At 52.3% G+C, this 25,985-nt stretch overlaps 1 protein-coding gene across 2 annotated transcripts in view; it reads right to left on the bottom strand.

Annotated features, from left to right (window-relative positions):
* The window catches only part of ANXA6 (annexin A6), a 50,218-nt gene that overhangs the window by 23,590 nt on the left and 643 nt on the right, over positions 1-25,985 (bottom strand). For both annotated transcript variants that reach the window (XM_004428635.3, XM_014786160.2), the window contains exons 2-13: positions 17,008-17,051; positions 10,584-10,674; positions 9,793-9,887; positions 9,149-9,262; positions 8,065-8,155; positions 7,105-7,184; positions 5,165-5,221; positions 4,238-4,331; positions 3,722-3,817; positions 2,524-2,582; positions 1,369-1,491; positions 174-232 (exon numbers count right to left, since the gene is read on the bottom strand). In XM_004428635.3, coding sequence (XP_004428692.1) covers positions 174-232; positions 1,369-1,491; positions 2,524-2,582; positions 3,722-3,817; positions 4,238-4,331; positions 5,165-5,221; positions 7,105-7,184; positions 8,065-8,155; positions 9,149-9,262; positions 9,793-9,887; positions 10,584-10,674; positions 17,008-17,025 — 977 coding nt within the window. In that variant the 5' untranslated portion in view covers positions 17,026-17,051. The remainder of the gene's footprint in view (positions 1-173; positions 233-1,368; positions 1,492-2,523; positions 2,583-3,721; positions 3,818-4,237; positions 4,332-5,164; positions 5,222-7,104; positions 7,185-8,064; positions 8,156-9,148; positions 9,263-9,792; positions 9,888-10,583; positions 10,675-17,007; positions 17,052-25,985) is intronic.

The raw sequence follows: 25,985 nt of genomic DNA, 5'->3' as shown, positions 1-25,985 counted from the left end.
GCAGGCATAACAGATATCTGCAAAGGCCATCTTTCATCTGTGCGGTGCTCCTGGTCCCGAGGAATCCCGGAGCTTATCCAATCCACTCATCCATCAGGATGAGGGCCAGGAGAGCCCTGGCCTGCCACTCCCCTAGGCCACTCTCTCCAGCCCGGGGCCAAGAAGCCACTTACTCATCATCTCCCCCACACAGCTTCAGCAGAGCCTTCTTGTACTCGCCAGAGGTGTCATTCTGGGGAGAAAGAAAGAGAAAGGTTACCTCTCACCCAGCCCTGGGCTCCTCTCAGGCAGGGAGGGAAGGTTCTGCAGAGCCTCAAATAGGGAAGGCTAGACACTTAGTCCCAGCAGCCCAGACACTCCTCCTGTCTGGAGGTGGCTGAGACCCCCAAACAGTGGTGTGCTGGTAAGTATTTAACAACTGGCTCTCTGGGAAAAAAAAGAAAAAAACCCTGATTTATAACATTTGCCAGTTTCTGTGGTGTAAATACCTCCACCAATGGATAATTTCAAACTACCAATATGATTTCCCTGAACGTGAAGTCGAGAAGAGATGCTCACTGCTCTTCTGAGCCAGTGCAAGCTGGGCCCAGCACACCACTGCCACAGAGAACCCCCACCTCCACCCTCCCAAGGGAAATAGTCCATGAAAATAGGGCTCTGTGAACAAAAACATTGGGAGATGCCAAAACCAACAAAAAATGTACATTTATTTTATAAAGGTGGCACATCCTGTATCCTTCTTGGGGCTTCATAATGGACTTAATATACTAAACTCTGAGAAGTTCTGAGGTAAAGAAACTGGTATGTCTTTGCTCATTCTAGTTTTTTCCAAATATTTCCCGTGAAACATTTTTGCACATAAAACCTATACAATTCCTCTTTGGAAATACACTTTGGGGAATACAGTTTGAACTCATAATGCTTTATCCCATTCACCCAAAAAAAGGAGGAAAAAAACAACTCTACACCTGTCTCTTGACCACGTCTCATGGGCTGGACACCCTAGAGTCATCATTCGGCCCAGGGCCAGAGCCAAATTCACTCTCATTTGTGTTCTCCACGCCTGGCTTCTTCCAGGGGACTGAACTCTCATCGCCCTTGGGGTGGAGTCCTCATCCCGGATTCAGCCTGCATGCCTTCAGGACCCAGCCCTGCCTTCCTCTAAAGCGGTGCCTCCCGTCTCACAAGCACCCCGGACATTTGTTTCCCTGACGAGTTGCCTTAAATTCCCTGAATGTGCCACAAGGCAGGGCCTCCTGGAATTCCCAAGAGACTCCCAGCTTTCTAGGAAGTTCCTTTTCTCCGGGGAGTGGTTCCCAAGCCCTCTGTCTCAGCAGAAAGCTCTCCATCCCCATCAGCTCCGCTCACCTTGATCATGCTGTACAGGGACTTCTCATACTTGGTCCGGAATATCTCCCGAATGTCGAGCATGTCCAGCTCACTGCGGGAGACCATGATGCGGATCAGTGTGTTGTCCCGAGTCCCCAGGCCCTGGAAGACAAGCGGGTTTGAGTTTGGGGGCAGGGAGCTGAAGGAGGCTAGAGGGCTGGTAGCCCCCAGCTTGGCTGAAAATACAATTTCCACAATAAAATGTTAAAATTAAAAACAAAAGAAGCAGAACACTGCTGTCCCCTCTGAAGCTCCCTGGGTGTCCCTCCTACTTTCATCTCCTCCCCCCTCATACATCAGTCCCATCCTTGATTTCCCCTATATTTTCCCTAACTTTGTAACTCCACGCAATACATTGTTTAGGTTTGCACATTTTTGGAACTTTGTAAATATACCACTATGCTTTTATTTTGGACTCCTGATGGATACTGAGTTGTTTCTGGATTTTTCCTAATATGGACAGTACTGCTATGAATGTTCTTATGAACACATGTGTCCAGACAAACATCTCTCCAGGGCCAAGCTGACCAACCTCACTGTGGACTGGAAGACAGAGAATGGGCAACAGTCCACTTGCCTTTGTGGAATGGTCCCGCGGGGCCATTGGGCCTGAGGTCTCCAGCCACAAACAACAGCGTCATTTACCCTGGTGCGCTGTGGAAACTCATCAGTGTCTGTGTCATGTGTGTGAAATACTGGGAAGCACTGTTCTCACTACACGCCCAGAGAGGAATCACTGGGTCACAGGGATGAGCATCACAAATCTCAGCAGACAATGGCAGACTGTTTTCTGCTTACCTATATACACTATATATAAACATTCTGGCTAATTAATATTTTTTAAGAGCGTGGGCTTCCAACCCATCGGGCTGGATGGATAGAATAGAGGCTGTCACTGCGCCCTCTGACCAACCACGAGGTCAGGGCAGGTATTTGGATGGGCAGGTGTGTGACCAGGCAGCATTGCAGGCTCTGGAGCTCACCTGGGACCAAGCGCCATCACTGTCCTGTGGCCAATCTCTTGAAGGCTCTCTTTGGCCAGTGGACCCCAAGGTCATGCCAAAGAGTCCAACAGTGCTGTGGGGGTGGGCAGAGACCCCCCCCCAACCTCGTTCACACCACCCTACCACGCACCTTCATGGCCTTGAAGAGCCTTTCAGCAAAATACTCGGGGGTGCTCCGGATACACTTCACTGAGGAGAGGGAGGAAGAGGTAGTCATTCTGGCTGCCTCGGAAAAGAGGATGGGGTGGCCTGACCCCTTCTTTGTCTCCATTCCTTGGGGGCCACTAAGTTCAAACCCAGGAAGAACCCTGGCTCCTGATAATCCACAGCTCCAGAGCACCCCAGACCCACCCACTTTTATTACAAACCCAGGGGATAAAGAAATCAGGAAACCGGCCTGTTGTAAGGTGGGCAGTGTGTTGCAAAGACCCACTTCACTTTTCTAGTCCTCTGCGGTTTCACAGGAAACTGCGCCAGGTGGGGCGTAGCTCCTGGAGTGGAGTTGGGAAAGGTGTTTCTTTAGATTCTGCTACACCAGAAAGGTGCTGGTTGCCGAAACACTAAGTCCTACTGGCAGTTGGGCCGGAACATGACTACATGCATTAGGGGTGGTAGGGGACAGCTCTGGGCAGGAAGATGAGGGCCAGGCTGTAGCTCTCCCCTGAGAAACACAACACATCACCACCCCAGGCTCAGACATGTGGACTCTTGGAATGTCTGGCTTGCAAGGGCCTCTGGGTCAGGCAGTCTATCTCCCTCCCCTCATTTATCAGATGAGGAAACTGAGGCCCAGCGAGGATAAGTGACTTGCTCCAAGTCAACTGCAGATTTGGGAAAAGCCCTGGGTTTGAATCTTGACTCCACCATTGACTAGTCAGCTCCTGGCATCCCTCATGCCTAGAGTAGCCCCAATTCATTACAAAACGTCCCCTCGGTACGTGACACGGCCTCTGTGAGATGCGGTTTCCCCATCTGTGGGATGCAGGTAAGGAGTGCCCACTCCCAGGTCTTTTTAAAGACTAGGCACTCAGCATGGCGCCTGCACACAGTACACGCTCCACACAAGCCAGATCTCCTGATCGTTATTTCCCAACCCTGGCTGGGTGCCTTCTGCCTAGCACACACAGAGGGGGGAAGGCAGTGCCTGAGGCTCAGCCCCTGCCTCCCAGGCCTCAGCCATGCCGCCCTGGCTAAACCTTTAGAATTCACTGCCCATCTGTTTTCTCCTTCTCACCTCCATACCACATAATTCCCCATTTCCCTTCTTGGCCCCTTGCTCCTGGGCCAGAATCCCTGGAATACCCTGGGAATGCCACGTCAGGACGTACCCACAGCCAGCATCAGCTTCTCAAAGTCCCCAGACAGCTCCCCTCGGATGCTGGCTTCGATTGGCTTCCCCGTGGTCTTCAGATACTCGTCAAACACTGAGTCAGACAGAGAGACAGGGATGTTGCGAGTGCCCCATAACACCGGGAGGAAGCAGGGGCTTCAGGAGGGGAGGGCGCAGTGGCTAGGACCAGAGAACTAACACGAAAGTCGGGCTGGTACTTTGGGAGGTGGCAGGGAGGCCGCACAGCACCAGCCACTGTGCGGTCATGCTGCGTATGCTGTGAGGAACCGTGAGCACCTCACGCTCCAACGTGAAGACAGGACTGGTATTAGACGGAAGGGCTGAGCGTCCTGTTAACGACCCTGGTGAGGGACTATACAAACCACTGTCTAATCAGATCAGGACACGTGTTTGGGCTGCGGATGAAGCAGCTATCATGTTCCACTAGTAGAAAAGGAAAAGAGGAATTCTTGGCACAACACCCAGGGGGCAGCCATAGATCGCTGGAGCTTACCCAACCGAAGATGCTGCCTGCTGCGATTTCCCAAAATGTAAATGAACTGGGCTTCATCTGTTCCCCATTTTAGTTCTCCTGCCTCGTACAGATCCTGAAGGGGAAGAATGGGACTTAGCTGAAAGAGGAAACCTCAGGAGACAGGACTCCTGGCCAAACCACTCAGAACTGCTGCCAGAGTCCTGAACAAACCAGTAATGTAGCCTCAGGACCTTTGCCTACACCTGTACACCTTTCTCCCTTTCTTTCTGGGGAAACTCCTACTCAACCTTCAAAGCCCAGATTAAATGTCCTATTTGTTCTCCAGGCACCTCCTGATGCCACCAGACAGAGTTATCTTTCCCTCCTCCCTCTTATAGGTTCCTACAGCTTTCTGCTTCTTTATAGCTTTGATCCACTGTATATTACAATGATTTCTTTACATGCCTGACTCCCCACTATTGTGTGGGCTCAGGAAGGACAGGGACTACGTCTTAGCATGCCCTGTGTCTGTCCCCACAGTCCCCCCCACCTGCCACCACCACGAAGTGGGGGCTCAAAACACCTGGAATATATGGTATAATGATAGAGGTGTTTGTGTCTCTCCCAGTACTGTCTGATTGTGTTCATTAGTGATTCCTCAATGCTTGGCAGAGTGCCTGGCACGCAGTAGGTATTCAATAAATATTAATTAACTGAATGAATGAACGAACAAATGAGGAAAGTGCCAAAATACATGTCACCAACTTTATGCATGTTGAGTACCTTTGAAAGATAAGTTAAATCCTTTCTGCAACAAAGGACCGTATAAATGATGGCTGTGAGTCCGTTACTTCTGATATTTGATGCAAATTACTTCGCCTCCAGCCCTTCCCCGGATCCCCAACCTCTCCCCTCTCTCAGGGCTCCTTTGCTGCGCCTCGGGGACCTCCCTCAATGCTTGTTTACCTGGACATCCTGCTGCACCAAGTCCTCACTCACTACGTCGTCCTCCTCCCTGGTTCCCTGGGCAGAGAGACAAGGGACATCTGGTTCAACCACCAGAGCCAGGGGGAAAGCCTGGACGCTGGTGGTGGAGACAGGGAGGACTGGGAATACTGTGCTGGCCCTGAAGTGTCCAGGAGCAGTGACTTACAGCTGCCACTGGATCAAGACCACAGCATCTATTTTAGAGGGAATCATAGGGTCCCTCCCATTCGCTTCTCCCTTCATCCTCGAAGCTGGGACCAAACAGGGGTGTCTCGGTGCTCCCATCTCAGAGGAAGCCAGAGCCTTGTACTGAGAACATCTCTGAGGACAGGGCACCTGCCACAAGTCCTGGCATGGCCCACGATGCCCCCCAATAATATCACGGGGGTAAAAAATCTGCACGTTTGCGTTCCATTAGGGGCTCCCATACCTTAACCCAAAGAATCCACCAATAAGAATTTGGAACTCGGGCCCTGAGATCCGAGCTCACAAGCTGTGAAGGCACCATATCCTACTGGTGTTTCTGTTGCTCCGCCCATGCCCTATGCCCCACCTGACAGAGGAGGACCCTCACAGGGGACAGGTGCAAGCCCTCCCGGCTCCTTGGTATGTGAGCAGAGGTCAAGCCTATGCTTATCTCCTCTTTCCCCTGGATTGTGCATTTCAGGATCTCAAACCCTTGGTCCTCTTTGGGACTGAGCATAAGAAGACAGAGCCACAGGCTTACAATCTGAGCCGTGTCACCCTGCAACCTGGTGTTAGATGTTGAGGAGGCAACATCCTTGACTCCAAGATTTGGGCAAGAACTCTCCTCTCCAGAACAAGCAGCTTTGAAAATGGGGGCAAAGGTCACACTTCTCCACTCCTGACATTTCTGATAATTCTGCTTAATATGGGATGTGGATTATTATGGTAATTTGAAGAAAAGAACTGGGAGCAGCTGGTGTAAAATGTCTGTGGGGGAGGGGAGTGAAAAGAAACAAAGAGGTGGTTTAATTTATATATAAAGTATCATAGAAGTTTGGTTGTTGGTGTTGGGTTTGAGCCATCTCAACGCCTGTTCCCACGGGGCCCGTGGTCACAGAGATCCCCGTGGGGCTGGGCAGGTGAAGGTGAAGAGGCAGAGGGGGACACGCTCTCCAGCCCGCTGCACTCATGCAGAATGCAGTCCTGCTGTTGCCAGAACTTTCAATTATTCAAAAGAACCCAGAAGCCAGATTTTTGAGCAAAATCTCCCTATTTTTAAATATCAATAACTAACTCAAAGTGTTTTTTCAAAAACATTGCATGGGAACATGAACAGAAAAAACCCCAACGTGGCAGGTTGAATTCAGCGGAGGACACCAGCATGCAGCCTCTTTGTGGTTGATTTTTTATGCAGCCGTGGGTGGGAGGGAGGGTAGCAGGGCTTGGCTGTGGGAGACGCAATGCAGGGCAGTGCAGGCAGCCCCAGAAATGGCACGTCCCTGCTGGTGTCCTGAGGTACGTGCTGCGGCCAGAGAAGCAAAGACAGGAGGGAGGCCCGGAGAGGAGCGGGGATGGGTGTGAGTGGAGAGATGAAGGAGGTCACAGGAGACGATATTCCTGGGCACAGGGGAGAAGGGTGTGTGCAAAGAGAAATGTGGGTCACGTGGACACACCTGCCTGTGCAAACCAGGGGGAACAGAATAGACCCCTGGACGCACAGATTCTACACCCAGGTGAGCCCGAGAGAAACCATCTCAAGTTCGAGGATAAAATGGGCAGTTGGGGGAGGGGGTGGCCACAGTATACAAGGAGGACTTTATACCTGAGGAACCCCCAAGGAGCCCCTCACAGACCACCCTGTCTGGCGGAACAGGGAGAAGGTGCCCACAGCCCTCAGCCTGTCCTCGGGTATGGAGCTCGGGGAGGGTCTTGGGGCCCCAGGGTGGACTAACCTGGAGCAGGACCACGAGCATCTTCTGGAAGTGGCCAGAGGTATCACCAATGACATCAGCCTCCAGGTCTCGCTCGTAGGCTGCAGAGCAGGAACACAAGCTCTAATCCCATCCCCAGGGGACCCCGGGGATCCAGGATAAGGGTCCCTGCTGCCCCTAAAATGATCAGTATTTGTTACAAATCCCAAACTCAGTCTCCACGACGTCCGTGGCAAGACCCAGGGTGTATTTTCACAGTTCTTTGTGCTGAGCCATGATACGATGAGATGGGATCCGCCCCCTTCTCTCTATCCCCATCTGTGCCCTCCTACTCCGGGCACCATCAGCACTCACCTGGACAGTCGCCACAGACTTCTGACTGTTTTCTCTGCTTCTGCTCTCAGTCCCTCTCCAATCCACAGCCACAAGGGTGACTGTCTTAAAGCTCATATCTGATCCTGGGCTCCCCTGCTTCCCACGAGGGCCTGTGTGATCCTGCCCTGCCCTCTACCACTCTCGACTCACACTGGCTACCAGGCTCATCGCTGCCCCAGGGCCTTTGGACTTGCTATTCCCTCTGCCTGCCAGGATTTTCTCCCCACTCTTTATACAATTGGCTCCTTCTCATTTCCTCCCAAGAAAGGCTTTCCCCAACCACCCGTCCAAAGCAACATCTGCTTCTTCTTATCTTGTTTTTGTCCTTCATAACACTTATCCACACGTGTCGTCACCATGTTTACCTTGATTATCTGTATCCCTTGTTACCTCATAGGAGGCAGGGACCACGTGGGTTTTGCCACCACCATATCCTGAGAACCTAGCACACTGTCCAGCACAGAGCAGGTACTTACAGGGTGGATGGACAGAGATCAGAGGGAAGGAGGAAAGAAGGTGGATGGATAGAGTCTTAGGGTCCCCACCCTTGCAATTTCCCTCATTCCATATCTGAAAAACCTGAACGGCCCCTCCTGCCCCTCTCACCATCTTTGTACGCTGCCGCCAGCTGGTGGATCTGCTCATTGGTGCGGGAAGCCAAGATCTCGATGAGACACTTCTCATCGGTGCCAATTCCCTGGGACAAGAGAGGTGGCACATGAGTCAAGGGTGGGGATGGGGAGCCACCAGCCATGGGTTGGGATCCTGGAGTGGCCAGAGCTATGAAACCCTAGCACTCAGGGTGCTCCAACCACAGCTCTTAGGCACCGATCTGGAGCTACTGCCCCGAGAATCAAAAGACATGGGTTCTAGGCCTGCCTCTGCCCACAGCTTGCTTTGTGACCTCTCATTAAGAAACTTTATCTTTCTGGGCCTCCGTTTTCTCCATCTGTAAAATGGAGATGATGCTAGTTGCTCTGCCAAACTCCCAGGGAGATGGAGAAGGTAATAATCTCTCACATTGCTAAGTTGATCAGTTTATGAAATGAATTCATGTTTGACAGCTCATCTGAGGCAAAGATCATAGCATGTTATAAACTGTAACGTGCTAGGTACACTTAAGGGCTTTGATCTCTGCCTGCTTCCTAGGGAGCAATCTTCTACCTCAACCAGCCCTCACACCCTGAACACAGCTCCACAGCCTCTCCTGCCATTTCTTCTCCAGCCTGGAACAACCTTCCCACTCTGATCAACCAATCCTTTCTAAGCTTTTGGGCCCAACTTGATCCTCTCATCTTCTACGACACCCTCTCAAGCCTGGGCCCAGGGCCCTGCCCTCTAACCTCCTTTAGGATGCCCTTGGCCTTTGGATGGTGGGCACAATTTGTCTCCATATCCCTGTATCCTGCTTCCTCAGGTCTGTAGGCTGCTGGTGTGAGGGTCTGGGCCAAGGGCCCCCTTTCACGGCACGTGCCTCATACCGACATCTGGAAGAGACCTCCGGTGCCCCTCTGGGACAGGATTTGGGCAAGCCACCTCTTGAAGCAGGGCATGTCCGCTGGGTGGGAGCAGGGCTCACTGAACACTTGCCTTAGAGGCCGGAATCTTCCCATTAACCATGCCTCACCCCCAACACACACACACACACACACACACACACACACACACACACACACGGGCCCACACTTACCGAGATGGCGTCTTTAATCTCTTTGGCATCACAATAGGCAAGCGGCCTCATCAGACCCACAATCAGTCGTTCAAACTTCCCCGTCAGCTCATACTTCAAGTCAGCAATGAGGTCCTGGGGGAGATGGAGGAGAAAGGGGAAAAGCAGCTGTAACGTAAGAATTACATGTAACGAGCACTCACTCTGCCAGGCACTGGGCTAAGTAATCTCACTTAATTGTCCCTCTTGGGGCAACGTACTCGCATCAACCCTAAGAAACGGGCTCAGAGACATCAAGTAACTTCCCAAAGTCACGCAGCTAGCAAACGGTGGTGCAGGAGTCCAGTCCACAGCATCAGGCCTCTTCCTCACCGTTGTTTGTTTAGTTGTTTACTGTTCTCTCTCCACTGTCTGTGGGTCCCCAGAGTGACACTGCACAGGTCTTATTCTCCTGCGTGGCCCTAACCCCAGCACAGTGCGCAGCACATAGCATGTGCTCTAGTCTATTTGTGGCTGTTTGTCCCCGACTGAAGAGAAGAGAAAAGGAGGGCAGAAGAGCCAGCACAGAGGCTGACCTGGAGTAGAATACTCAGGAAAGACCCGGAATGCACACACAGTGAATGGGATTATTCCCCCGCCCCCTGTGCTCCGGTGGCCACGGTTACCTTGCCATAGAGGGACTTGTAGCTCTGGATGATCTCCTGCCTCTGCCTATTGCTCCGGGAAGTGATCAGATCCAGAATGGCCTCCTTGTCACTGCCTGGAAGAGGGGAGGCACCTGTCATCATACCCCAACCTACCTCCAGGAAGCCCACCAGGGCTGCTCTCTGCAGTCCTTGACATCAGCCTTCTGCTCACTAGGCGGTGGCGTCGTGAGGAGGATCTGTGGGGACCTGTCAAGCCCCCCTTGAGAGGGATCACAGTACACACAGCATCTGAGCTCAGAGGGCCCAAGATCCAGCTCCTCATCACACAATTAAGGAGATGGAGGCCCAGAGAGGGGCAGGGACTCAGCCAAGGTCTCACAGTGAGCCTGGCTCAGAAAAACCCAGGTGTCCTAGCACCCAAGACAGGGTTCTTTCAATGACAAGAAAAATAAAAGAGAATGATAAGTTCCGAATTCAGGATGGTGGTTACCCCCCAGAGGAAAGGCCGGATGGGGACCTGTCAAGGAGGTTTCCACTATATGAGGAGGCAAGTGCTATTTATCAGCTTGGGTAGCAGGTCTACAGACGCAACTTCTATTGTTCTTCAGACCTTTCTGTTGGTCTGGAACATTTCATTATAAAGTTACACAAAATAAAAAGAGGAGACAAAAAATAAGTGAGTACATCCCACCGTCTCACTCCCACCCCAAAAGGGCTCTGGGCTGTGACCACGTATGGGGACCCCCCCCAAGCCCCAGTGACTCCTGCTTCCCTTCCTGGGGGCCCCACTCCCGGGGCTGAGCACCCACCGAAGCCCTTCATGGCGGTGTACAGAGCCTCGGCATCCTTGCTGGGGTCGAAGTTCGGGAAGTCGTGAACAGAGCCACGGTACCTGGCACCCTGTGGAGAGAAAAGCAGAGGGTGAGCTGCTGACCCTGACCCTGAAGAGGCTCCCAGCCCCAACCCCGGGTCACACTCCTAACTCTGGCCACAGGCTGAGTCCAGCTGAGCTCCCTTCCCGTAAAATCGAGCACTGACTACAGAAAGCCTGATCCAGGGTAGAGACGACTCTCCTGGTACCTCCTGCCACCACCTGCCCCGAGCTGGTGCCATTTCCCCACGGGAGGGTGGCTCAGCTAAGGCCACAGCCCTGCACCACTTTCCCAGGACCCAGGAGAGAGAAAAAGCCAGCTGAGTGCAGGGGGTGAAAATGATCCCAGCAAGAGGAACAAGAGCCTCGTGTATTTTAATGGCACTTTACAGTTTACAAAGCCCTTTTGCCTCCATTAATGTGAGTATTTCAGCAACTTGCAGAAGCTCTTAAGATGATCTCTATCACAGAAACAGAGAAACTGAGCCAAAAGAAGGGAATCCACTTGCCGGGGGTCACACAGAACCCAGATCTCTGGCCTGTTCCCCTCTGCTCTCCAGCTCCAAAAACCTTGCAGCTGCCAGCTTCTGAGGGTGGGGGCTTGGCCCAGGGAGACCCAGAGCCACCCCCAGATTCACGGCTCAAGACAAGGTGCCACCCCCTGGGCCAGTAAACTGAGCTGTGAACTGGCATCTGAGGACAAGCTGGCTGGGTCCCTGGGGTGAAGGAGAGGAGAGGCGGGGCCAGAGGATCTTAGACATGGAACCCGAACGCACAATGGGCTGGTTCACAGAGAAGTCGGACGTGGGTCAGCTACACGGCCCTGAGAAATATGAGGCCTGGGACAGCGGCTGAGAGCTGGGAGAGCGGAAGATGCCAGAGCCCAATGTACTGAGCACACAGCACGGTGACAGGGCACTCGCTCAGCCTGTGCCAGGCCCAATGCTAAGCGCGGCAGATTCAGGGAGAAAGAAGACCCAACCCTGTCTTTCAGGAGCTTCTGACCCAGTGGAGGAGAGACAAGCACGCAAATTACCATAAAGCTTGCAACAAATACCCTAAGACAGAGGCAAAGTAATGTGGGAAAACAGTGGAGGCTGATTCCAGCTGGGGGAGGGAACCAGGAAAGGCCTCATGGAAGGGTTGGGGGTGGCACATAACCTGTGCCTTAAAGGAGTTAGAAGTGGACAGGCGAAAATGAGCCTCCGGCCATCTCCTGTGCCTCCCAGCACCTGCCCTGCCTGGCCAGGCATTTGGATGCTCTTTGGTTTATGTCTGCAGTTGCTGGCTCCTCCGAGGTATGCATGTGTGGGTGCAGGGCTGCTATTTAAAGTTCTGACAGGGCCAGTGACCAGAAAGGGACACGGCCTTCTTCTCGCCACCGTGAATCCCTTGCAACCTGATCACACCCCTGGGCAGAGAAGGAAAGAGCAACAGATGCCAACTACCCAGACCAGGGAGCCTCGCAAGGAGCTTGGTGAGCAAGGGATGGTGGCTTGACCGCCAGAGTGTCCCTGTGCCTTACTTGACACTGCACGGGCTGGGGCCGGAGAAACCCCTGCTGAGCGCACCACTCGGGGCAGGAAGCTTGATACAGAGACCTGGAGGGCAGGCACCAGGTCCATCCTGCCCACTGCAGAGACTGAGCAAAGGAGGCATTCAAGTATTTGTCACATGAAGAGATGAACAAGAAGACAGAACAGCTGGTGTCCTACAGGAATTTGACTTCCAAACCCGTTTGTCTCTCTCTGGACACCCTCAAACCCAGCAGTATCCAAAAACAGAGCAGACAATACTAGTTTCTAGGACGGATGGAGAAACAACAGGGCTGAGAAGGTCAGAATTACAGAATTATGGCTTTGCAAGGGTCCTTAAAGACGCTTTAGTTCAGCTTCCCACTTGGTTCTTAACTCCATGGGGCGCAGGGGCTTTGTTATGAATAAGACAAATGTTGATGTACCTGCAGCACCTAGCAGAGTGCTGGACACAGTGACTGAAAGGGGCCAAGTAACCATGACAGGGTTGAGGGAATGAATGAAGACCCCGTGATGGCCAGGCTCTGAGATGGAGGATGCTAAAGGGGTAGGTGGTGGAAGGGAACCCTTTCCTGGGACTGGATTCCCAGCAGTGCTCTCTCCAGTGCCACTGACTCCTGGACCAGCGTTGGAGTACACAGCTTCGAAAGGTGCCAGGACAGGCCAGGTCCTCGAGGGTCTGTCTGGGCCCTTTTCCAGGCTAGCCTGGTGCTACAATCCATGGTTGCTTTTCTCTCTACCTGTCTGAGGCCCCGTCTTAACCCACACTCACTCCAGCCTTCAATCCACTCCGCCAGTGGTAGGATCTGCCTCCCAGTGCTCACTCGGAATAAAGGAGGGAAAGCACCTTGAGAGCCACATGCTGAGAACCACATGAGACAGGCTGGTCTTACTATTACCACCTGTGTCCCAACAGACCTCCAAAACAGAGAGGAAAGGTGACATATCCAAGACCACACAGCAAGTCAGAGGCTTAGCTAGGAAGGGAATCCAAGGCTCTTTCTAACAGATCAGGCTCTCTCCCTCCCCCCCCCAGATTCCATCCAGGTGGGGCCATGAGTGGGGAAGCGACAACATCACACAGCCCAGGGCTTGTCCCCTCACCAGCAACGTCCACCTGATCGTCCCTTTGGATCTTGCACCACTTGCCTCCTCTGCGGGAGCTGGCTCCCTCTAGGCAGGCCCATGTCCTCTCTGTGCCATTCTGAGCCCATTTTCAAGGCTATAAATAGGCAGCAATGCTGTCCAACCCATGAGACCCTAAGTGCTTCTCCACCTCTTGGACACTCAGGCTTCCAGGCAGCTAGGGCCACCCTGCCATTCATTCATTCATTCATTCAAGCAAGCAAGCAACGTTTACCGAGCACCTGCAAAGTGCTAGGACCAGGGACCACTAAGAGCTCATAGCCTGGTCAGGGAGCTCATGACAATTCCAACTACAACACGGTGTGGTAAATACTATGCTAAGGGTAACACGGGAGCCAGGAAAGAGAAACTCCCTCTAGAAAGCTCTGAGTGTCTGCCTTGCTCACCGATGAATTCTCAGCCCCCAGCACAGGGCGTGACACAAGCAGGCACTCATTAAATATTTGTTCCGAGATGGATGGGTGCGCAGATGGATGGTGACTATGAATATATTCTGAGCAGATCAAAGAAGACTTCTTGGAGGTGAAGTCTAAGCTGTGTCCTAAAGGATGAGCAGCAGCTGGCCCCAAGGGGTGGGGGGAGGGAAAAGGCTTCACACAGAGGGAACAGCATGGCAAAGGCCAGGAGGCAAGAGCAGGCAAGCAACATGCAGGGAAGCCAGCCCAGATTCTTCAGCGTTCATTGAGGATGCAAAAGTCGCCAAGATCGTGGGATTGTAAATTGCCAGGAGAGAACGAGGAGCAGAGGAGAGGGTGGAAGCGTGTCCCCAGGAGGAAGGGCAGAGGTCTCGGCAGCAAGTTGCTCCACCTCCGCTCTCTCCCTCTTCACACAGTGCGGTGGTTGGGGCAGTGTTTGGCGAAGGGGCTGCAGTTGATAGAAGATGAGGCAATGCCATGCTGGGGGAAAGGAAGTCTACTGACCGAGACAAGACTTGATCAAACGTGCCCTCAGAGACAGGCTTAGCGAGCAGTGAGGCTGGTCTCCCCTGGGGGTCTTTGCACAGGATAATAAAACCTTCCAGGGAACAGGACCCCAGAGGATGACAGCTACTACAAGAGCGGGGTGCACAGAGGCCTTAGCAATGGTCTCACTTAGAGACACAGAGACGGTCCTTCAAATCACCGGGGCCCACGGTTGGTCATTCTCACACCAACTTGGTAAATTTTGCATCTCCAAGTGCCACCTGTGCAGCTGTGCTGCTGTCCCTACTTCTCCACCTCACCCCGGCTGCCTGTCACTCGTCCGGCAGACAGGTTCCTGACCTCAGGCACCCATGATGGAGAGCAGCGGAGAAGGGACTTTCCACCCTGAAATATTCAGCAGGTCACAGTGCCAGCTGGTGAGCAGCTGGCGCCCTGGGGCTTCACGATCTTGGGCCCCACCCAGGCTGCTGCTAGAGCAGGAGCCCCGAGGCCTCTGGGGAGCAGAAGTCACGTCACCCAAAGAGATGGGTGCCCAGCTAGGGCTCCAGCTGAGCGCCGCCTTGCCTGGGCCTGACCCAGGCCTCATCTCTGCAGCTCCTGGAGTTCCAGGCACCACCAGTGTCCCTCTTGCCCTGTCCTCAAAGTGTTCTTCTGCCCATCATCGCGTTCAAACCCCCAACATCCCTGTGAGGCTGAGGCCACAGAGCCTCATCTCCAGGACCTCTCTACAACCTCTCTGACATCACACTACGTCGTCACGTCTCTGGGCCTCAAGTTCCCCTCTTCTGGAAGGAAAGACAGAGAGCAGTCATCGAGAGGAACGCAGGGGTGAAGCGGACCAGAGAAACCAGTGAGTGGCTTGCTCTGTGCTTGTCTGTGTGTTGGGAAGGGGGAACTAGAAGCAGAACTGCACGCTAACATTGGGAGCAACAGACACAAACTTCAGCCCAATGGAAGGAAGACCTTTCCTGCTCTTCTCTGGTACTGTCTTCTCTAGTACCTCCTCCCCTCCCTCAAACCCCTGCCCTCCAAGCATGCCAGATTACTTTCACTGCCCTGAGCACACTGCACTCTCTCCCCTCTGACCTTCTGTCCCAGCATCCGCTCCACCTGGACCATCTCAGCTGCTTGCTCTTCCCCAGCAGCGCCCTCCAGGCAGCTCCCTGTTCCCTCAACCTTCGTGCCCCTAGAGCGCCTTTACCACCCCCTCCAGAGCATACGCACTGTGTGTGGGGGATTCCAACTCCTCCCATGGGACAAGGGACCCCTAAGGCTCTGCCATCTTGCTTGGGACTCGTGCTTACAGGACGTCTACTGGCCCCTGGTCCACGGCAACAAGAAACCACAGGTCAGCCAGGCAGACAGCATGGTCTGGGAGCACTGGACCAGGAAGGCAAGGATCTACACCCTAGGCCCTGGCCCCTGTGATCTCCCGGGGCCTGATCTGTCCACTTTGGGCGCCTAGAACCCTGTAATTTGAATGCCTCTCAGGAAGTAGATCTGGGATGATTATATACGGGAAGTGGGGAACAGCAAAAGTTCCACTTTGGCTCTTTGCCCATAACTGCTAACACGCTCTCCTCCTGGTCAGAGAGGCCACTTGTGCAAAGTAGCTCCTCAGGGGGTGAGAGGGAGGCCACGGCTAGGATTCTTGAGTACTAATCCTATGTCACATAACACACTGCGTTCTTCTAAGACTGTGACTAGATACCCTTAAGGCCCTTGTTCATCTGGTGGCAAGTCATGAAGACAAGGACGAAGTTTAGTTTTCACTAAGTTTAATCACCTCATAATGAAAGCTGAGGCCCAGAGAGGGTAAAGAACTCACCCAAGATCACACAGCTCCTGTATTATGTCTGTTGGCAGGAGCTCTGTGATTGAAGTGAGGGACAAAAGGGCCAAGCCAGCCATCCCTTAGTTTTATTCTCCCTTTCCGATCTCATCATCGCAGCGACCACATCTCTTTCTCTAAGGCCAGCCAACAGGGACCACTCTAGGCATCACAGAACGATGCCTAGCTCTGACCAAGGACAGAACCCAGCTCCGGCCACACACAGGTACCTTGAATTCCACTGCCCAGCAGAGTTGTCACACAGCATGGAAGATTGGAGTCTCCCAAGTCAGGGAAATTCAATCCCAAATGCATGTGACAGGGAATATGTCCATCTCCAGAGCAGAGAGGACCCTCTAATGCTTTTCCCTGTCCAGTATCCGTCTCCATTCCTGGGGGCACCACTCTTGGGCCATTCAGTTTAGGTGGGACCGACTCCACCACCCGGCTCCAAGTTACCCAGGCCCAGCCAATGAAAACCAAACCTGGGACTTACCCTGGAATCATTGGGATTAAGTTATGTTGTTACTCTCAGAGTGTCAAGACAGTGGAATGGAAGCCTGGAGCTGCTAGTGGCTACTGTGCCAAGGCAGGGAAGAACCTGCCCAAGATTGAAGCCACAGTTCACAGAGGCAGAATCCTGACAACATCATTTGGGCCCCTGGATCCAGCCAGACCTGAAGCCCTGGACTTCTCAGTCATGTGAGCCAATGCATATCCTTTATGCTTAGGATGCTGTGTGTTGTCATTGGTCACTTGCATCTCAAAGAGCTGTGACTAATAACAGGAGCAAGCAAAGCCTGAGAAGTTATCCTGCTCCTTTCAAGCTGAAGGCACCAGGCATCTCTGTTGTAGGCCTAGTGACTCAAGGAGGAGCCTAGGCCAAGGGAAGGCAGAGCACGGCTTCAGAGGGCAGAGGCTCCTTACCTGTCCTGGTTTGGCCATGGTCTCAGGTTCTGCAGCAGAAAACACTGTGGAGAAGAAAGAGATCCCATGAGATTCCTTTGCACTCTGCTCCCTTCCTTCTTTCCCCCACATTTCCTCACCTTTCCTTCCTCCCAAGGGAGTGGATGCTCCCCTTGCTGTTTTCCAGCTGCCTCCAGCCCTTCAGGTTAAACTACACCCAAAGACCTGGCTCAGGGCAGATGCATTTTTCGGAGGACAATGCCTAGATAGTCCAGACACCCACACCAGGATAGAAAAGGGACTTGCAACCAAGAGGGGGAGAGGACACGACCACTGACCACTGACCACACGACTCCTCCACTTTCCCCGATGCTGTCTCCCTTAATCCTCAGAGCCATCCTTCCCAGCATCAGATTCCCCTTTTTTATAAAGGATGCAACTGAGGATGGGGGTCAGGGGGTTAAATAATTTGCCCAAGGTCACACAGCTTAGAACTGAACTCAATAATGTCCAGATTCCAGAGTCCATGCTATCTGCACATGCATGCTCTCTTTCCAAGTCACCAAGGATGGTTTCAGAACCCAGGGCTTGACGGTCTGCAGATGAGAAGACTCAAGGGGCTGCAGGTCCCCTGGAGCAAATATCTGAAGGGCTATGGTTCCTGTGTAAGTCAATGACCACTTCTTCACCATCTGCTCCAAGTCAGGCACTGCTCTGGGCCCTGGGCGTACAGCAGTAAATAAAAGAGATTTAAAAAACCCTGCTTTTCTGGGCTTACTCTGTAACGGGGAAGAATAACAAATGCATATATCAGGCTGTGGTAAGAACGAAGGAGAAAAGATAAAGCTGGGTCAGGAGCGAGTGACAAGGGGCAGTCCCGGGGGAGTGGTCAGCAGGTCTCACGAACACGTGGATAGCGGGGGGGCAGCGCCATCAAGGAGCTCAGTGTGGCTGACGTGCAGCAGAGGATGGGGCAGGGACACTGGCGGGACGTGGGTCAGGGGACAGTCAAGACTTTGGACTTTTCTCCGACGGGACAGAAGGTCACGGGGGGGGGGTGGTGACTGAACAAACAGGACACATGTCTCACTGAAGGGGGTGTCAGGAGACAGGGTCTACAGAGAAGGAGTGAGAAACGAAGAAAGAAATGAGAAAAGGGATGTAACTGGTTTGGAAAAGGGGAGAGCAGGGGGAGGAGGTGGGCTCATGAGAACCCTCAGCAGCACGGAAAGATGTGAGTGAAGCAGTCCTCTCGGGGTAACAGGAGGAGAAAGAAGGACCTTTTAGTGCTTTCCACTTTAGTCAGGATGGCACAATTTCATCTTTTTAAACCATGTCTATGTATTACTTTTTTTTTTTTTTTGTGAAGAAGATTAGCCCTGAGCTAACATCCTTGCCAATCCTCCTCTTTTTGCTGAGGAAGACTGGCCCTGGGCTAACATCTGTGCCCATCTTCCTCCACTTTATATGGGATGCCGCCACAGCATGGCCAGAGAAGCAGTGCGTTGGTGCGCGCCCGGGATCCGAACCCGGGCCGCCAGCAGCGGAGTGCGCGCAGTTAACCACTACGGCATGGGGCCGGCCCCCTATGTATTACTTTTTAAAGTAAAAATGACAAACTCAACCAGACTTACTGAGTAAGACCCACAAGGAGCTGAACTAGGGGAGGGGACAGACCAAGGAGACGTCGCAGCTCAGCTTTCCAGTTCTCCACATCCCCTCCCCCAAAAACTTAGGGGAAATCGGCCCCCATTATGACCTCAGTCCACAATCGTGCTCTCACTCTGGGGCCACTGGAGACGGGGCGATGCAGTGGGGAGAACACAGGATTTGAAGTCAGACAGACACACCTGGATTCAAATCCATTTGTCACTTATTAGCTGTGTGACCTTGAGCACATTGCTCATCTCGGAGTTCAAGGTTATCTCATGGGCAAAATTGGGGCTTTTCCTTTCCTGCCCTGTAGGGTTGTTGGAGGATGAGCCATAACTTATGTCAAGGGCAGAGCACACAAGGCCCCGCAGAGAGATGTTCTCAGTCAGTGGTAGTATTCACTGTGGGAAATTCTGAGGACAGGACTTCGTCGGGTTTCCCCTTGTGTCCCCGCTGCCTGATTCTGAGTCCCCTAAACTGCAGCCAGCAGACAGAAATGAGATGGGGCTGGGAGTGAAGTGTAGAGGACAGAGATCTGCCTGCAACCACAGGGGAGTTCGAGGAAACACTGCTGTTTCCCTGACAACCAGGGGCCCCTTGGTGCAAATGTGCAGCCCTCACCAGGAAATGGAAACTCCCCCTGACAGGGAGGGGGGCCCCCATCTACCCCACAGTCCGGCAGGGAGCCAGCTCTGGGTTTCCTCAGGCCTGGGGCAGAGGGTGAGAGAGCCCCAAGGCCAGCAGAGAAACAGGCAGCTAAGGAGGCCCAGGAAGTCAGCAAAGGCCGGGAGACAGGGCTGAGGCCTGTCACCTGCACCTCCAGCCTCAAAGCATTTTCCTTTGGCCTTGTTGCTGGAAACTTCAGCTGCTGGCTGCAGCCCAGGCCCATCTGGATGAGAGCCCCTTTCCAAGGAGAGACAGCTCAGAGGAGGGGCCTCTGAATCTTGGAGAAAAGACTCTCAGCTCTGAGAGCAGTTTATGTGAGTCTTGTGTGTACATGAGAAGCAAGCTTCCTCTAGAACTAGATGTTCAGACTGCGGTTCAGGGGGACCGATCTCCCACAGCCCCTCCTCTGAGGGCTCGGGGAAGCTCTGGAGCTCATCACAGCGGCGCCTTCTACCCTGGCTTTACAAGGGGCTCTGATCCCTCCCAGAGCACCCAGACCACACTTCACAAATTGGCTGAATAAATGTTTTACATTCAATGTTTCAGAATCCCAGAGGGCCCCTAACGATCCACTACTCCGAGCCCCTTATTTTCTAGATGGGGTGAAGGCATATCAGGGACGATAAGCAACTTGCCAGGGCCCAGACAACGGCCAACATCTCTGCCTCCGGCCCCAGGTCATAACAAGCCCCCACACAGCCGTGGGCCTGGGCTGCAAGGGGACATGAGGAAGAGTTCAAAGGAAAAGACCCAGGTTCTGGTTCCCAACCTGTCTGTAACCTCAGACAAGCCAGGTTCCCTCTCTGGACCTCCATTTCTTCATCTGTAAAATGGGGATAATATCACTCCCTCTTCAGGAAAATCCAGAGTAGATGTGAGAGGCTTTTATAGATTTCGACTAGAGATTTTCACAGCAAAATCTCAGAATATCAGTCCTAGGAGGGTCCCCCCCCATCCCGGCCATAGGATTCCTATCTCCACCCCTACCCCTCCGCCAGATATTCAAGTTTCATCATCTTGGTTGAAACAGCTTCTCAAGACTGGCAGGTATGACCACTGTAGACCTGTGCTTCTCTCCTCCCAGGAATGCTGAATCTCTTCTGACCTGGCTATCCAAGAGGGCTGATCCTTCCAAAATCCATTCAAGGGTAGAACTGCCTAGTGGCTTTTGCAGCTGTGGCCACGCCCTACCTTAGTCCCTTAGCCTGCAGGCAGTCATGCTTCTTCCTTCCCCTTTGGGAGCTCAGGACTGACTCTAGGAGGAAGCTCTGGGGTAGGCAACACACCAGAGCTGGAGGACCTGTGGCTCACCACTGCCCAACCAGAGAGCTGGGGAAACCGAGAGCCGGATAGGGGAAGGGTCTTGTCCAAGTCCTGCAAAAGGCATGGGCTTGGAGGTCAGACCTGGCTGAGGGCCACGGCTCTGCCTCCCATCAGTCTGTGATTTAGGTAAATTAACTTAATTGAATCTCAATTCCACATCTGCAAAATGCATATTAAAAAATATCTCTATGTACTGAGAAATAAAATAATGAAGAGCCCTTATCACAGTGCCTAGCACAGAGTAAAGGCTCAATAAACGGTAGCTTTTACTATGATCAAACCAAACATTGCCAAGGGAGGTAGCGTGGCATCGGAATAGGGAACACAGGCTTTGCAGTCACGGACTGAATTCAAAACGCTGCACATTCCTAGTTCACGACCTGGGGTGAGTTATGTCATTTCTTCTGACTCAGTCTCTTCACCTCTGAAATGACAATCTCATAAGATTTTTGTGAAAATTCAATAATGTATTGCAGGTAAAATACTTAGCATGGCCAGTTGCAGATCAAACGTGTAATAAGTGGTGGCTTCTGTTAGTTATCACAATCATCATTTTAGAGCAGCGGTCTCCAATGTGGGGTACTGGGCACAACAATCCATCGGGGTGCAGGACGAGAACATTACAACTTTCTAAATTTTTTTATCCTGCCCTTGTATGTGCCACTTTTGGTGTCTGTTATACAACATTAAAGACACATATTAGGGGTTCGGGCTGATAGAAGCACACAATCAAGAATTTGGACTCAACGGAATGAAGCAGTGGAAGGAGGAGGGAGAGGGGACGTCAGGCAGAACAGAAACACCAGCATGAGCAAAAGCATTTCTGTCCTCAAAAGGTAGCTTGTGGGCTTTAGAGGAATAGAACACACTTTTAGGGAGGGAAGAGATGTTGAATGTAAGGGGGTGAAACCAGGTGTGTGTGGGGAGTGCAATTCGAGAAAAATCAAAACATAACCTGGAAGATCATGCACAAAGTCACCCAGACCTCTGTGCCCCAGGAGTGCCTGAGGGACTCTGAGTGAGCTGTGTCATTGCTTTGTCCACTCACTCATCTCCAATGGCCCCCTTGTTCAATGCAGCATTCAAGGCCCTTGGTATCCTCTCTGATATATCTGCCCTCCACTCCCACCTCTTCGCTCACCACCACATCCTCTCCCCCCTCAAAACAGGAATCTCTTCCACCAGCATTTTCTATCTTTCTAGCATCAAAACCAGTGCTTTTCAAATCTGCCTTCATTAATACCACCTGGGGACTTTTTTTTTTTTTTTTTTTGGTGAGGAAGATTAGCCCTGAGCTAACATCTGTGCCAATCTTCCTCCATTTTGTCTGACGAGTGGTGTAGGTCTGTGCCTGGGATCCCAACCTGCCAACCACTCACAAACCCACGAACCCGTGAACCACCCACAAACCCAGGCCGCCCAAGTGGAGCACTAGCGAAATTTTAACCGCTTGGCCACAGGGCCGGCCCCGACCTGGGGAGTTTTTCAAACATACCAAAGCGTAAGGTCAACCCCTAGAGATTCTGATTCAACAGTTCTGGGGTGAGGCCTGGGTTTTTTTAATTTTTAGAAACTTTTCTAGGTGATTCTGCCAACTCTTCTAGGGAGCCAGGAGGGATTTCCCCCTCCTTGAACCCTCCCCCACCCCCCGCCCAGTACTCTGAAACCACCTACACTTGACTGGCATGGGTCAACCATCGTGGATTTATCATTCCTCTATTAGATGGAGGCTGCTTGCTTCCAGGGGTTGTAGGAAAAAATCTGTACTTCCAACTCTCCAGGTTATTTGATTCTAGTCTTTCTTTGTCTTTGAGCTATTTTATGGTTTAGTAATTTGTAGATAACTGATGGTAATGCAAAATAATCCTTATAGACGTGCTCATTCTGTCCTGTCTGGTAAAGGCCCAATTGACTTCTCTCCCCCTCGGGTGGAAAAACCAGTTTGCCTCCATTTGGATATTCTTTTCAATATAAAGGTGTCCACTGATTCTCCTTTGAGCTGGTTTTAACACCTGCCTGGTCCAGTCATTGATTAATCAGTAGAATAAAATCTTTAGCACATGGTCATTTTTATATCTGAGTCATTATTTTACTCTTTCTTGAAAATTATCATACGTATATGCTTCGTTGCATCCCCACCACAGGCCGTGGCTCATAAGGATTGTTGGGTGAAATGCACTGAGTTGTTTTAATGCTTTCTTTAGCCATCCTCTTGAAAAATTACAGAATAAAAAGAACCATCCAGCCTAATGGTTTTCAAACTATGCTTTATTCCTCATTATACAGCCAGGAGAGGAAATAACTTGAGGGGCTCAGTAACTTGCCCAAGGTCACAGAGAAAATTAGTGATTAAGCAGGGGCTCATTTTTCAAAAAATATGTTTTGAGCAACTCCTACACACCCACCAGTAGGAGCTGGGGGTAGAACAAAAAAGGAGACAGATGAATCTCCCACCCCCACGAAGCTGGCAATCGAGTGCGTTAATCCGCAATTTTTTTGATCCTATAAACCACAAGTAACAACAGGAAAAAAACTGAGCATTCATCATGATAAACAAAAATATACTTTTAAGCATAAAATTAAAAGCACATATAAGAAGAGGACTAATAGTTTCTTCCTGTCCCCCAGGAAATCATCTTTAGCACCCTCTAGGGTGTGTGCAGCCCATGTCAGAGGCCCCTGACCTATACAGTCTAGATCCTTCCCTTTCCCCTTTCCTGATGGCTCCTCCCTCTGCCCGCGGGAAGACACCTGGGACCAGACCCCTGCCCTCCAGGAGCCTCGCCTTTGATGAAGCCAGAGTAAATGCCATTTCTGGCGCTGCGCCTGGGCCACCGCAAGATCTAGGCACTCGGGTTTCTTAGAGAGCAGCGTCCTTCCCTCTCCTGACCCAGAACCATTGATCCTCAGGCTGGATAAGGCCCCAGGAGATCATCGGGCTGCCCGGGGTTTGAATCCCAGCTCAGGTCACTTGTGTGACGGGCAGCACAGTGCCGTGTCTCACAGTGCAGAGGCTGGAGCCAGCCTGCCTGAGATGGAAGCCTGACCTGCTAGGTGGGGCCTGTGCGGCCCTGGGCAAGTACTTAGCCTCACATGTAAAACGGGGGATAAAAATAGTGTTACCTCAGAGGAGTTGTGGTGAGGATGAAAAGAATTAAGGCATTTCTAGTGCTCAGAAGAGGCCCTGGCATATAGGACACACTACGTAAGTGTTAGTATTATTTCTTCCCTAAACTTTTGATGGCTGAGTTTCCACATCTGCAAAATGGGCATAGTAACAGCACCTAACACATCAAGGGTGCAGCCAGGGCAAGTTGGAAGGGTTCCATAAATAACAGAGGTTTCCATTTTATTATTATTTAGGGAGTACCAGCACATCCGTTTTACAGATGAGGAACCTGAGGCTCAGGTCACCTGCCTTCTCAAGCACCACACCCTTCTGAGATGACAATGTAGCACTTGCTTCTCTGTGCACAGCACCCTACAGTTTAGAAAGCACTTTCACATCTGCCATCTTATCATCTCATGAGAGTGGGTATCAACCTCATCCTCATTTTATAGATGAGGGGGCTGAGGCTCAAAGAACCCAAGGACACTCACTCCCCCTTAGCCAGCGTCTGTGGGGGCTTCCCACGCCCAGGAGGAAAGGAAAGGGAGTGTGGCTGCATTCTAAACTACAAAGTTTATAAGCATAAAGGCATCCCCCCACACACACACTTCCTCTCCTCTGTTGCGGGGTTGAGGGGGGCAGACATGCATGTTCAGAAATCAAGGTAGAGACCACATCCTGCTCTTTGTCCACCACCCCAGGAAGTATCTTGGAGAGGCTGGGTGGGGTGGGGCTGGTGACACCACTGGACCTCCCCAGAAAACCCTAGAACAGTACAACAAGGAGAGCCATGCAGCCTCAACCCATTTTTACCAGCTGGGTGCCCTGGGCGCATCCTTTAACCCTCTAGAGAAGAAGGAACTAAGGCCCAGGGGAGTAGGAGTGTGCCTAGGGCACCCAGCTTGTTACCAGCAGGGCAGAGGCTGGGGCTCTGCTGCAGCCTGATGGCTCAGGGCTCCCTCTGGGTGCCGCAGTGCAGACGGTCTAGACACCAGCAGCTACCCAGCACTGCAGAGCTCCCCCACCCCGTCCAGGAATCAGCCCCAAGAGGCCAGGTCCCCGACTTCCCAGGCGCAGCCCCCACCTCTGCACACTTGCATCCATATTCTGCCCAGCATCAGCTGGAGCCCTTAACCAGGAACCACAAATATTTTCTGTATCCCAGCAGCCCGCGCTTTGGGAACAAAGGGCGGAAGGCAAAGGAAGATGAGTGAGTGACTGTCACAGCTGCAGAGGGGCATAGAGGCCTCTGCTTCCCTCCCCAGCCCCACCCAACTCTCAGAATCTTAAATCTTAGAACAGTTGCATCCTAGAATACCAGCGCTAGAAGTGGCAGCAAGTTGAGCAGACTTTGCTACAGACGGTAACTAAGGCCCAGAGAAGGAAGGGGCTTGCCCAAGGACCGCCAGCACCTGGAACTGTGACCCAGCTTTCCACTGACCCCCAGGCCAGTGCCCTCTGCACAGCACAGGGCCTGCCAGCCACAAGGGCAGGGTCCGTGGGAGCTGACACTGGACCGGTCATTCACCTTGAAAGGGAAGGGCTAAGCGGGTCAGGATATCCCCCCCAAGGTCAGTGGCGGCAGCAATTTAAGTTGTGGTTTGGGCAGGAGAGGAGGGGGAAGTGAGGGGAAAGGGCAGACTTGGGAAACCAGAGTCCTTTCTCAAACCCAGCAGCCATATGTCCAAATTTGGAATTGTCTAGAAGACCCACTAGGGTCCAGAGAAAAGGAGGGGGAGGGAGGGGGCAAAGGCTGGATTGTCCACCCAAAGGACCCCCTGCCCCTTCCCCTTGGAGGACCTACAAGGGTAGGCCAGGTTTCCTAAGCCTGTAATCATTCCTTGCAGCTGACAAATACATCAATTTTCACAGCCATTGTTTCACCTGAGATGGGCTGCGTTTATCAGCTCTGGACTTGGAGAAGGAATTGAGGCTCAGAGAGGGAAAGCCACTGACTGAAGGTCACGCTGCAGGTCGGTGAAGCTGGGATTCGGATTCGGGGTATTTCACTCCCATGCTGGTATTTTGGGAGTCATCTGAAGCCCCCAAGTTTTGTGAAGGCCTAAACTGGGCTTCCGGAGAGCAGCAAGGGTGGGGCCTCTGCCCCACCACAAGGCCCTTGTAGCCAGTTGGGAGCCTCCTTTATAAGCAAGCAGTGGTCCGAAGGGGGCAGGAGGGTCCACGGGGCCCTGAGGTGTGGCCAGTCGTTCATCAGTGTGCACACCGAGGGCTCTCCCCCCAACAACTC

This window comes from Ceratotherium simum, chromosome 4 (genome assembly GCF_057802395.1).
Source record: "Ceratotherium simum simum isolate JZ-2026a chromosome 4, ASM5780239v1, whole genome shotgun sequence".
NCBI lineage: Eukaryota > Metazoa > Chordata > Mammalia > Perissodactyla > Rhinocerotidae > Ceratotherium > Ceratotherium simum.
This window is presented reverse-complemented; position numbering and strand designations above follow the sequence as displayed.